Below are 13973 nucleotides of genomic sequence, written 5' to 3'. Positions count from 1 at the left end.
ATAGCACATTGTAATGAATGGGTTAACCCGAAGTAGCTTCGGGTCTTCGTGAGACCTGAAGCTACCATGGCAACGGATCGCCGCTCTCCGATGACGTCACTGGGAGCGACGATCCTCAGAAAGATGGGAAATACCGGGTGTTGCCGGTAAGCCTTACCGGCTATGGAGAGTGCTCAGCCCGCAAGCCCTCTTCATGCACCGGGACCCGACATGTGACGTACTATTAAGTCAAATGTCGGTAAGGGGTTAATATATATAACACGACTTCCATCATGCCCAGTCTGATTTTGTGGGTTTTAATTGGGCATCATGTGGAAGGTGTGTAAGAAGAATGAACTACAACTCCAAGTATTTAGAGCCAGTCAGGGTTAGAATGTTGTCAGATTCTCATCAAGTGGTAACATCAATATGTCACAGATGCTAGATGCTGCTAGTTTCAGTTATCCAGTGCCTAGTGCCTACAATGTGCTGCTTAATGGAGCTTTGTATAATTCATTAGAATTGGTACTGAAAAGGAATGGAAAATTCTACTTAACATTATGCATTACAGATGACATCTGAATTCTAAAACTGATACACAGAGCAAATTGACAAGTCAATGTAGACATGAAAAACAGAGCCCAAGGTTTATATTAAACAGTATCTCGTTTGGATGTGGTTTACAGCTTTAATGTTTTGATTGGGGACACCTTTTTGGTCAATTTAAAAGATCGACTTTTGTTAAACCAATAAGATTCTAAAGTATTGTATAGAATATGCAAGTATTGCAAATAAAAGAGTAATTTGCTGAAGAAAGCATAATGCCCCAGATGAAGCCAGAAGAGGTAAAACCTGGGCTGGGCAAAGTGTGATACAGATACAACAGTTATTTTTTAAGACCATGACCATCATACAGAAAAATTCTGCATTTAAGCTGCAAAACAGATCTACTAAAATGACTATCCTCATTGCATTGTAATGCATCATAAACAAGCCTTATAGAACCTACTGTGTGGATTTACTGACTAGTCTAGGCACCCGGTTTATACAGTAGTGATGTCTGAGCATTTCTAATTTATATGCTAATTCGGGCTTCATTAGAAGAGCACTAATACGAGATCTTCACTTTGCCTTATGTAAGGATCAGAGCAAATTCTACAACTCCTCTTCACATTGCTGAATGGGCAAGTAAAAAAGGAGGAAGGCAAGATACAGCAGTGGTGAACAAGCCTTATATGATGCAATATGAACATAAGAATACACCTTCATCCAATACCCTGCATGCCCCGTTCTTTGTAAAGAAAGATTTTTTTTATGTAGTCTGATCAGCTACATTTCTTTTTTTATAACCAAAATAAATAAAACTGAAACCCCCAAAGGGAGGGGACAATAAAACACTACACTAAGGGCGCTCATACACAACAAATGGACAAAATCAGAAGATTAGGATGATTCACAATGTATAATTCACCAGTTCACTTCCGATGGTAAATATGAGGGTCAATCAAGTTGCAATTACACTACTAGATTCTTCTCAATTGAGCTTGTATTCAAAATGGACAGAATACAAGAAGGGGAAGGGGACCAGTAAGGGGCAACTGTAAAAGAAAATCAGAAATTTGCTAAACATGCAAGTGATAACTAAAAGGTTTAAATAGATCCCACCATAAGAAATAAAGCTCTGAATTAAAGTAGTTGTCTGCCTACAACGTTTCTTCCATTAAGTGTTATAAGGGTACATTCACACAGCGGTACGCCCGGCGGGCGCTGGCTCCATAGGAAACAGCGGGGCATGGGCCGCACACACAGGGAAAGATAGAGCATGCTCTATCTTTTCCTGATGTATGGTGCAGAACGGTGCCATGTGTGCGCATCGTACCGCCGCAGGGCCGCCATTACCATCTATGGGGACGCATATACATTCCCACAGACGGTCATGTGAATGAGGCCCAAGGCTGTGTTCTACTATATTGCATTTCTCTGGACATGCCATAGAGACTCTGGTGAATGAAACGTATGGCTACCCTTCAATCATGCTTGTATTTTTGGTTTTTAGAAGAGCAGGGATGTCTAGTAGTAAGACCAAGTCACAATATTATCACTAAGCAAGCTTCAGCTAAACAGTTAGCTCTAATGCACAAGCCTGAGCAGGCATGAGGCCAACTCATAACATACTCAGGCATAATAAATATACCAACAATAAGCTCAGTTTTTCACTTTTGGGAGTCCAAGCATCAGTTTTACATTTTACAAGGAGCCCTGCATTGCCGCACAACAACCGCAACATGCTTGGACACCCATCCCTGGAGCAGTGTCCATGCAAGTGACCACTACAAAGTGCATGTTTCAGTCTTGAACAGTCTTACATTTACTGCCTGGCCATACAGTATTACATCTACAAGAGGTTTCTCTATGACATAGTACTCGATGCAATCAAGGGAACACACATACAGCAGTTCCTTTATCTTAACAATACACATATTAGAGATAACTAGTTTGTTTCTTTAAGAAACCCCCTCCTCCCACAGACCTACCCCAAAAGCAAAAATCAGAACAGCATTAAAAGCTGTAACTGGTCCACTTTAGCCATCCACCATTAGGTCAAAGCACCCTGCTTTTAGTGATACAACAGCTAGTTTAACACTTCCAGCTGACTGGGAATGTGATCAATACTCTGCCCAGAAGACTCAACATCCCCCTCACTGCTGCTGCTTCAGTCTGCGCAGGTCCATTAGGCTGATTCAATTAAAATGTCTTCCTAAAGTGAGAAACCGCTGTAATTGACTTGATCAAATATTGCAGTAGACTGTGACCCCCCTCATGACTAGCTCTATTCACACATTGGTCACTACCCAAGAATATGGAATAACCCTTCTAGATAGCAATTTGCATGAAAACAATGATAGTCATTTTTACACACACAGCTGAAGACAATCAAGCAATTCATAAATAGGTTAATCAGCATCAAATTGATATGCAGAAAGTCTTAAGAACTGACAAGCATTACCCATTTTGTCAAAACTAACCACTACTAGTAATATCTGCTTGACTATTCCATTTTTTTGCATCCATGTTCTTGAAAACCATGTTCCAGCAGACAGTATTATGGGAAGATTCACCCACTCTATTGTGCTTTTATAACTGATACAAAACATTGACAATTTTCTGGCCCAGATGTTTCTATATAAAACATCTGTTTCCTTGGTGTCCGCTTTAACGATGACTAGAAACCTGCTATGAGAATTTAGGCCTACAACAAAAACCTTTTTTTTAAATGGTTAACATAAAACAAAATTATGTTCTTTTTTGTTTAACATTAGAATATTTAATTTATTTAATTAATTTAATTAAGTTAATTGAATAAAAAACTGCTCCTTTCCAGCCCCTCCCAATTGGCAACTGCCTAGTCACACAGCAGATGCTAATGAAAGGTACAATATAACATATCTTTTTTTCTGTAAAAACCTATTTTTTTTTTTTTATACAAAAGCACTTTGGCAGTGTATGTACTCTGTGGGGACTGCTAAAAATGGGTCTCCTGGTGACAGGTTCCCTTTAAAAAAGGCTTCAGGAACAAGAATATAATCAGAAGCCACCTTCAGGAGTCAATAAAAAGGTAGCAGCTTTAAGCATACATGCTAGACAAAACTAGTCACAGTTGACAGCCAAAACAAGGGAAGATTTTACCTGTGTCGGAATCTTTTTGATCTCCATTTGTCCCTACTGAGAAAGGCAATTTTCTTTTTGTAGTTTTCTCTTTCCCGCCATCACTTCGATCCAACTTTGGAGTTTTATTTAGAGAAACTTTATCTTTATCCTAAGAGATGAAAAACACAAAAAAAAAATAATGTTTTAGAAACCTATTGATGATTGAAATAGAAATAGTTATATTTTAACAATACAGTATGGTGTTTACAAGTGCTGTCTGGACGATAACTGTACTCCAATTCAGAGGCTATGGCTAAGTATCTTTCTTAATATTCACTCCTGAGGGCACACATGGAGTGGGACTTCACTTACTAACCAGCTTGTGGTGAATGCCATGTTTTTGTGTTTAGCTGTCCTTATTCACCCTTAATAAGGTTTATACAAGAAAATCATCAGTATTTTCGTCGGCCTACGGCTGCCATGTGCAGAAGCGTGAAGCTAAGCAGTAAGGTTGCGCATGCGCCGTAGGCATTTGTGTTATAATTTAGCCGACAGCCGGATGACGTAGGGAGAGGTGTGAGCAAGCCGCAGGACTCGCAAGAATGTATCCGCCCACTTCAACTCACTAGACTATGCCTGGTTACCAGGCAGAGAATAAATGTTAATTTTTTTTCTTTTCTGCGCAGCGATTTTATTAGCTGAAGAAAGGTTGCCCTTATGCCATAAGGGCTCTATGGGAACCTGCCAGCAACTTAATTTTTTTCAAACAGCAGTGACAGGTTTCTTTTAAATAGCAAATTGATTCAGTTATAGTACCAAGGCCTGGACTGCCAAACCAAGTAGACTAGGACTAGCAGAAATGTTCTCTTCCTGAATGTTCTTAAATTCGGGGGAGGGAAGGTGCATAGGTCTAGTAGACCATGAAAAGGTTATTGCATCCACTCTCCAAGCCCTTGGTGACCAAGTTTTCGCTATGAATACTGAAGCCTGGGCTGTAGTCTCCAAATGCGAGCAGATTGTGTCTCCAACAATTAAAGGGAACCTGTCACCAGGGACCTCATTTTTCACCAAAGACAGATTGTAAAAGCCCATGACACCTGCAGTGCAAAAATGCCTCTCTGCCTTTTCTAAGCATTTGCATTACAATACAATTGTGTGTTATAACTTACTCTTGCACCTGACAAAATCCTGGGGTAGTCACAGGGCCTGGACTTTGGTTTGGCTGTCTGAGCATGCACAGACAGTTTACGGTCAGGCCCGGAAGAGGTCTGACTGCTCAGAAGATCGGGCTGCCCCAAGAGCACTTAGCAGACTTTGGGGCTGCCCAGAAGAGGGTCGGATCCCCCGGTAAGCTGCACGGGGGATCCAATCCATAGCAGGAAGACACTTACGCGCCACGGTCATGCTTGACCGGGCCGTGTAAGGGCTTTACAACTGCAATCGGAGTCTGCTCCGATCGCGGGTGGTAGCGCACGCTGTCAGCTGTGATCGACAGCTGACAGCCATTGCTTCTGGTGCCGGCTCCGTACGTGAGCCGGTGCCAGAAGCAGGATGTTATAGCACATCCCCGTGCGCTTAGCATCTAGCTGCAGGGACGTACTATAACACATTGAGCTCCCAGGCCTATAATCTTCTCTATTGCTGAGTACTGAGTGAGTCTTCTCCTTTCATTCCAACCTACCTCTGATTAACTGGGAACGTAAACTCATCTGCGATTCTCTGGTAGGAGCTAGCTTCAACCCAGGCCGCATATGAAGGCCACCATTTGTCTCAATGCGATTTCTGCTCTTTGGCAAAACTTTTTTGCCAGCCCCCGAATCTCTATTTTTCCCTGGGCACACTTAGATACAAGGGATGTTCACCTATGTAAAACCCTAAAAATAGGGGACAGGTAAGATCTAGAACAGATTTTGTCTAGTTCTATTAGAAAAGATGGTTTTCCACCTAAAATTATGTTACATTCCTCCAAATGGTCAATCGGAGCAAATGCAAATGGAAAATTTGTATATATACTAGGCATAAGACGCCTTAAGTGTGTAATGATGGATCTTGGCGCTCATGAAATTTATGGAGCATTTCAGAGGCCAAAACATAACGTTCCAGTGGCCCTTCCGAAGAAACTGAAGTAGTCTCCTGTGTTTTGGGCCAAATGAAATTGTGTGGAATGAGTCTTTTAGATCTATTTTTTATTAGATATATCTCTTTCAAATAAGCCTTAAATGGGTATTCTCGTCTGGACATTCACATTCAATTTCATTAATCTGCCATACATATAAATTTCTTCAATTAGATTTTATGAAACTTTTTTTTACCTGTGTGAAGATAATTTCTCAAAATCTAGTCATATGGTCCCTTAGAAACAAGAATGTGTCCTTGGATATGGCCACCTCTACTGGAGGGATTGCACACATTTTGGCAGCGGTCAGGCCACCGCTGCCAAAATGTGAGGTGGTCGTATCCGAGGAAGCCATCTCCTTCCTAAGGGACAACATGACTACATTTATGAGAAATTATCTTCACACAGGAACATTTTTTTTTAATAACATCCAATTGAAGAAATGTTTACATATGGCAGATGAATTAAATGTAAATGCCCAGATGGGATTACCCCTTTAAGTCTGTGATACTCTCAGTTCTGAACCTTTTTCGTTTCAGGAATCTGTTCAGCGGTTTTACATTCAGCACTGGTCTTAGCGACCAGTCTGTTTTCACTACTGGAAACATACACCTTCGGGTGATGCCACACATGGCGTTTTGAACCCGGTTTTGGTCCTTTTTTAAGCAGTCCGTTAAAAACGCATGCGTTAAAAACGGATGTGTTTTTTTAACGTATGCGTTTAACAGATTGGTTAAGGGTGATGCCACACATGGCGTTTTGAACCAGTTTTTGGTCCGTTTTTAAGCACACTTTTTGATCTATGGCCGCTTTTGAAATCTTTCCCGATTTTAATGCAAAGTCCAGCACCACATGTGGTGAAGGGGGGTTAAGCCTTCTTTTGGTCACTTGGAGCGAGATAAATCACCGGAGCCGAGGCTGCCAGGGAGCTCAGGACACACCTTGTGACCGCAGCGGCTAAGGAGCACCTTGGCGGTCACTTTTAGTGCACCAGAGTTTACAGGAGGCAACCGCTGGTACCCATTAGCTAGTGCTGGGTGGCTGCCTCCTAAAGAATAAATGTTAGTGCAACCTCTAGTCACAACATTCAGCTGCTCTGCTGTGACTCATTTAACTCACATGCTGTCCATTTCCTTCAGGGTGCGGTCACACATTGCAGTTAAAACTGCATCGCAATCAGCTTTGAGGTGGTTTTAGGTGCAGTTTTGTCAATTGAACAGGCACGAACTGAACGAGTGAATTTGATTTTGAAGGAGAAACCTGCTACACAAATGTCATTCACTCGTTCAGTTCATGTCTTTCACCTGTTCAATTGACAAAACTGCACCTAAAACCACCTCAAAGCTGATTGCGATGCAGTTTTAACTGCAATGTGTGAACGCACCCTCAGATCCACTTTCAGATGGTTCTACTCATTCATTGGAGTGCAGCTGTGTTTAATTAGACTGATTGGATTTCATTAGGAAAGGCACATCTGTCTATGTAAGACCTCACATGTCATATTAGAGCAAACAAGAATAATGAGGTCTAAGGAACTGCCAAAAAGCTCTGACAATTGCAGCAAGGCACTGCTCTGGCCATGGTTACAAAAAGAATTTCTGCAGCACTCAAGGTTCCAAAGAGCACAGTGGCCTCCATAATGCTTAAAATTCAAGAAGTTTGTGATAACCACAAATCTTCCTTGACCTGGTCGTCCAGCCAAACTAAGCAATCGTGGAAGAAAAGCCATGGTGAGAGAGGTAAAGAAGAACCCCAAGATCACTGTGGTCGAGCCCCAGAGATGCAGTAGGGAGCCGGCATACAGTTTGCAACAACAAGTATGATGAGACGAAGATTGAACCTTTTGGTGTCAATTCTAAGCACAAAGCTAAAATAAAGCAGTGGCTTCAGGACAACTGTGACCATTCATGACTGGCCCAAACACAGCCCTGACCTAAATCCAATGAAGCCTTTATGGAGGGAGTTGAAAATGGCTGACCAGCAACATTAAGCTGAGGGAACTGGAGAAAATCTACAAGGAAGAATGGTAGAGGATCCCCAACTCCAGGTGTGAAAAACATGTTCACTCCCAAGACGACTCATAGCTGTACTAGTTGGAAAGGTGACCATGGCCTACAAAGCCATCCGCAACCATTTTGAACCCGTTTTTGGGCAGTTTTTAAGCAGTCCGTTAATTAAAACGGGTAGAAAACGGATGCGCTTTTTAAGATAATTGGTAAAACCGGTCAAAAACAGATGCGTTTTCAAAAACCGCAAGAGTTTTTCAAAACACATGCGTTTTGCTGACTGCTTAAAAACGGCCCAAAAATGGGTTCCGCCAATACCGCCAATCTCCGTTCCTCACAGAACCTTCAGCTTCACACTGTTGCCATCCGCTTTTCTCACAACCACATCCAGGACTTACAATGTACATTAACTGCACTGCTCCTTCACCTTGTGTTTCCACCTTCCCCCACCCATATAGATCATGAGCCCTCGCAGGCAGTGTCCTTCTTCTACTTGTCTCCTGATCACTGTAGTTTTCTATTTTGTACTTGCACCTGGTTTTGTCTTAATGTAATGTATGTGAACACCCAACTGATTGTAAAGTACCATGGAATTAATGGTGATTTATAAAATAAATAAAAAAAGGTGCTGCTACTCAATACTAAACAAAGGGTCTGAATACTTATCACCATGTGATTATTCAGTTTTTCTTGTTTAATAAATATGTAAATTTCTCCTTTTTCTGTATGGGAGGCAGAGTGTACATTAATGAGAAAACAAAATTGTCCCTGTAAAGTTGTCCCTGGTTTATCATGCTTTATTTAAATACGTTTCATGCAAGTAAAAATTTTTAGGGTAGTTTCAATTTCATAAAATAATTGTATAATGAAAGGATAGAAGCTTTCTAAAGAATGACAGCAAGTGGAGGTCTAGAAAACCATGAGGAATTGAAACTAAGTAATTTGTAAACAGTCTTAACTTATCATACAAAACATTAACATTTGCGGAAATGGACGTACATAGAATTTAAAGATTTATAGCTGACAAACGACACTCCTGGGAATAGTGTATTAAAAAAAAAAAAAAAAAGTTTAAAATGTTATATTGTGGAAAATCTAACACAATAACAATGGCAGGCCACATGGTTCAACTAATCATCTCTGCAACTGAACATACATGGGTTGACATTTATTTTACACCAGCAACATCCCCTTTGTCGCAGAATGCATTTGGCAGGCCGTGTGGCCGCCGGGCAAAACTACGCCAGCTCCGACCAGTCATACTTTTTTATGTAAATGACGGCAAACGAATGCTCGCTGGCACGGGGTGGGAGGCCCTGTGCCCACCCCCATGGCAAATTTGCAATTTTAATCCAAATTCTTGCATTGCGCAATAATTTAAAGGGCGGGCTGGGAATTTAAAGTGGCCCAGGAAAAAACTAAAAGTGAGCCCATTCTGTGGGTGGGGTCAAAACAAGCATGCATGACCATTTGGGTGGACTCCACACAAACTGTCTAAATCACCATGTAAAGCACAGAGAAAGACTCATACTGCCTCCCTTGTACAGGAATAAAGTGTTGTGTACTCTTTAAAAAAAACAACCCAAAAGTTAATACTGCCTTATACTAAAAAAATACTACAATACCTTCTCCGATAAACCAGAATGTAATTACTATAATACTGCCCTTAAGTAAAATAAATGATAATACAGCCTTTTATGTACAAGAAAATAACTACTAACCAATACTGTCCCCCGTATACATTAATAGAACCACTATAATACTGACCCCTATGTACAAGAATATAACTACTATAATACTGCCCCCTATGTACAAGAATATAACTGCTATAATACTGCCCCCTATGTACAAGAATATAACTGCTATAATATTGCACCCTATGTACAGGAATATTACTACTATAATACTGCCCCTATGTACAAGAATATAACTACTATAATATTGCACCCTATGTACAAGAATATAACTACTATAATACTGCCCCCTATGTACAAGAATATAACTACTATAATATTGCACCCTATGTACAGGAATATTACTATGCCATATACCACCAGTCAGCGCCCCCCCCCCCCCCCCCCAGTATATAGCTAAACAATACTCACCTTTCTAACGCTCCGCCACAACTCCAATAGTTTATGCAGTCCAGCTGGCAGTGACAGCTGTATGCACGCCAGGGTCGCACAGGTTGACGTCCGCCGCTTGCGACGCCGGCGCGCATGGATGGACTGCATAAACTAGTGGAGCGTCGGAAAGGTGAGTGCATGGTTTATTTTCAGAGCAGCCCACCAGCTGGCCAGCCGACCTACATGAATCTCCCCTGGTGTGCTATATGGACAGTCCAACCCTGAAGAATTTGTGATTTCCCCGCTTCTATGCCTGGAAACTGGCACATGGTACCAGGATGATGGGAGCCGTGGCTATAGTTTAGACCCAGCAAATTGGGAGTTTTCTACCACTTGAAATATTTTAACATCTCTCATTTTAGTAACTAATTTAATTGAAGAAAATTGATCATGCTCAACAAGCTGACCAGTATGGAGAAAGGTTTGCTTTCCAAAAAAAAAATAAATCATTTTGATTTTCTAATTTTTGTGTTGTCATAAGAACCAGGATTAACAATAAATCTTAACGGCAGACACCTTTGATAACGGTTACAGCTGATTATTGTAGCCTGGGGCTAAAGTACAGTAAATTACCAACATCCAGAGGGATGTAAGTCAGGTGTTCATATATATGTATAAACAAACCTCAAATAGAAAAATTACTCCATTTATTTATAAGGTCTCAAACAAGCAAAGGAAAACTGGTCGGGGAACACTACTGCACTGTCCAAAACTTCACAACAGAGGATGAATTGGAGATGTCATAACAACAGCTAAACCACATTTTAAAAGTGGTACTCAGACAATGGTCTTTCTTTTCTATAAATAGACAAAACAGGATCCAATATTTTCCTCCAAGTGGCCCAAACAGCCTGCAATCGGGAAAACTGCCAATAATGGCAGGAAGCTGGATAAAATGTCTTCTACAGATTGTTGGCATTAGAGGTAACCAGCAATGAGCCCACCAAGAAGAACCTGGAAATTTAGATTCTGCATTACAATTTACCAGCCAAAATATGGGTGCAAAGACAAAAATAAAATTGAAAAAAGTATTTAGAATTACAAAATGGAGCATCATTCCATAAACCCTTACACAAGACTAAGGCCGAATTCACATGAATGTATGCCCGCCCGTAACCAGCCAGGTGACCCCCTTCCCTCTCCATAGAGATGCACAGCGTACAGCCATGGACACGGGGAAAGATCTGTATGGAGTAGTGGCACCTGTCTTGTTCATTAAGGACTCTTAGATGCAACCACGACTGTTACTTGTAGCAATCTTGCATAAGTAGAATGGTTTACATAGGAATTTTCACAAACAGACACAAAACACAAATACCTCGAGGAAAAACCAAAAAAAAAAAAAAATAAAAAAATAGGTAAAGGCTGCCCAAGCCACGAAAGGATAGGGATTGCTCTGTAATTTGTGACCAAGGACAGTCAGCTTGCTTATGGAATTGTGGAAAACAAGGCTGATGATATGTGCCCATAGAAATACACGAGGATGTGCATTAGCTGCAAAAACAAGTAACACACATCCCTTTTATATGGTCATGTGACTTGTGGCCCAAGACATGATAAACTACCACTATATTGAAAAGTAACAGGTTTGTTCAACATTAACAATCTTCCTGTGGCATTTGTATGCCAAATGTATTTTTACAAAAATGTTGTCTGTTGTGACTAGCCCCTAAAGACCAAGTGGTGCCTTCTGTGGGAAGAGAGGTTCAAGTTCCAGTGTCTGCAATTTCAGAAATGCAAATAAAGCATCCTTGGAATTCCAGCATGAGGGAAAACACTTCAAGAGATAATAAGAAAATCTTTAGTTTCCAGAGGAAAGGAGATGTAATTCAGAGCGGTCTGATCACACTCCTATATACCCTAAGCAACCATCTGACTTTAGACTTCATCTGATATGGGCGCAAGTCTAGAAGTAATAAACATAGCACAGATCAATAGGCGACATGACTACATGGAATAAAAGATGAAAAAATACTAGGGAGATTTATAAGAAATATCCGAGGTAAAAGTGTTCTAGTTTACCAATCAGCTCAGCTTTAATTTGCTCCCCATTGCTGCGGGGAAATGAAAGGAGAGCTCTGATTGGTTGCCATGGACAACTACAACAATTCTGCTGTCAGATATCTTTAATACATCCCTGCAAATGTTTAAACAGTAATGTTTACATCTTAATACCATCAGCTGCCCTGTTTATCCTTAGCCGGCTGCAGGTCTGAACTGGTCTTAAAGGGAATCTGTCAATAGAAAGGCCATTTTTACATGATGACAGGTTCCAATAGCCTCGGGCATGTTTATTTCATGCCTTTGTCAGCAATATGAATAGTTCCACTGGCTTGGTTTTTTTTTTTTTAACATTACCTGGCTCCCTGCCAGAAGCTGGTGGGGGGTCCTGGGTTATGGGTAGTCCAAACAGTACTCTTCTCCTCAATCCCTCCTCCATTCTCATTGCCCTCCCCTTCCCTCAGACTTTCCCCAGCTGCCTCCCCTCACTGACATTTGCACACATGCCAGAGGCTATTGAAATCATGTGTCATCATATAAAAATGACCTTCCAGATGACAAGTTCCCTTTAAGATAAACACTTCTGGGGAGATTTATCAGAAGTGTGAGAGCAGTACTGTTCTTGTTACCCATGGCAACCAATAAGATCTCAGTTTTCATTTTATGAACAGCTGAGGAAAAATGAAAGCTAGGCTTTGATTGGTTGTCATGGATCTCTACTTCTGGTAGAGGTTTGAATATATAGAATAATTTACCAACTGCACTATATGACCTCCGTGTAGCAGAGGGTACCATGTGCTACATTAAAATGACTTATTTAGCTATTTACTTAGAATTGCAAGCAAACCAGCCCCATCCAGACTTGTCTGTGAAGACATTTGAAGGCAACATTGTTACGAAGCTGCCCAACATTGCAGAGCTGTGCAAGACTAGTCTGACAGACGCCAAAAAGAGGAAGCAATGGTCTTGTTCTGTATGTTAATGGGTACACTGATGGGTCAGTGCTGTTCGTTTGGCAGCCTTTTGATTACAAGTGGCAAGTGAATGGTCCTGGGTTGTAGCATTTAGATGGGCATTGCCAACTTGACAGTGTTTTGGCCTGAACACTAAAGCAATTTGTGCCCCATAAGCTAAAGAGACAAATATCCAACTTCACTGGAATCACTGGAAAAGGCCTATTACAGTGATGGCGAACCTATGGCACTGGTGCCAGAGGTGGCACTCAGAGCCCTTTCTGTGGGCACTCAGGCCATCAGCCCAGGAGTTCACCAAACAGGACCAAATCCATTAAATTTTCCCACAGTCACAGGCAACTTATAAGATGTTGCTCTCAGCACTATTTTACAGCGACACTTCATTGGCTGTTTGGAACTGCTTGAAAAGTGAGAAGGTGTTGACAGAACTGCATTAACTTTGGAGCTCATCCTGCTGGACCTAACATTCTTCCTGTACAGAGATACCCAGGAGGGAAGCTACAATGATAGTCTGAATTTGCCCTCCTTCTTTCAACTGTATTAAAGAAGTGGAAGAACAGGTAGAAATAAGTTACTGCTTAAAATGGCACGTTGGCACTTCACGGTAAATAACTGGACTTTGGTTGTAGTTTGGGCACTCTGTCTCTAAAAGGTTCGCCATCACTGGCCTATTACATGAATTTGAGAAGCTCAATATAGGGAAAAGTACTTTTTAAAAGGTACCACTTGTGCTCAGACAGAGGAATAGAGAGCCAAGCCACTCAGTTGCAGTAAATTTACATTTCAAAATGCAAGTCAACCAGAAAGTGTCAAGTAACCATTTGTGTAGTGAAACCCGCAATTGTTTAAATGCAAACAAAACAAATGCCATTCCAAGAGCAATTAGCAGATATAAATGATCATAGAAAGATAGGACATGTTCTATCGTTCTAAGGGCTACGGATCTCCTGTACAGGGCCGTGAGCACTTAGAAGTGTATGGGGGACATGTGTGTGAATGTAGCCTGTCATTCTGAGCAAAAAAAAAAAAAAATCTGTTCCAGGTGTCCCTGGGAATCATTCCTCAAAGTATTTTGCCTCTCGGTCCTCATTTAGTACCTCTTTTGGCCCACAGCGACCATAGT

General features: G+C 41.2%; 1 protein-coding gene across 6 annotated transcripts in view; it reads right to left on the bottom strand.

Annotated features, from left to right (window-relative positions):
• Positions 1-13973, bottom strand: part of ANKRD11 (ankyrin repeat domain containing 11) — a 211237-nt gene that overhangs the window by 56071 nt on the left and 141193 nt on the right. For all 6 annotated transcript variants that reach the window (XM_072117443.1, XM_072117439.1, XM_072117442.1 and 3 more), the window contains one exon: positions 3667-3796. In XM_072117443.1, the coding sequence (XP_071973544.1) occupies positions 3667-3796 (130 nt within the window). The remainder of the gene's footprint in view (positions 1-3666; positions 3797-13973) is intronic.

Source organism: Engystomops pustulosus, chromosome 7, assembly GCF_040894005.1.
Source record: "Engystomops pustulosus chromosome 7, aEngPut4.maternal, whole genome shotgun sequence".
In the NCBI taxonomy this organism is placed as follows: Eukaryota; Metazoa; Chordata; class Amphibia; order Anura; family Leptodactylidae; genus Engystomops; species Engystomops pustulosus.
This window is presented reverse-complemented; position numbering and strand designations above follow the sequence as displayed.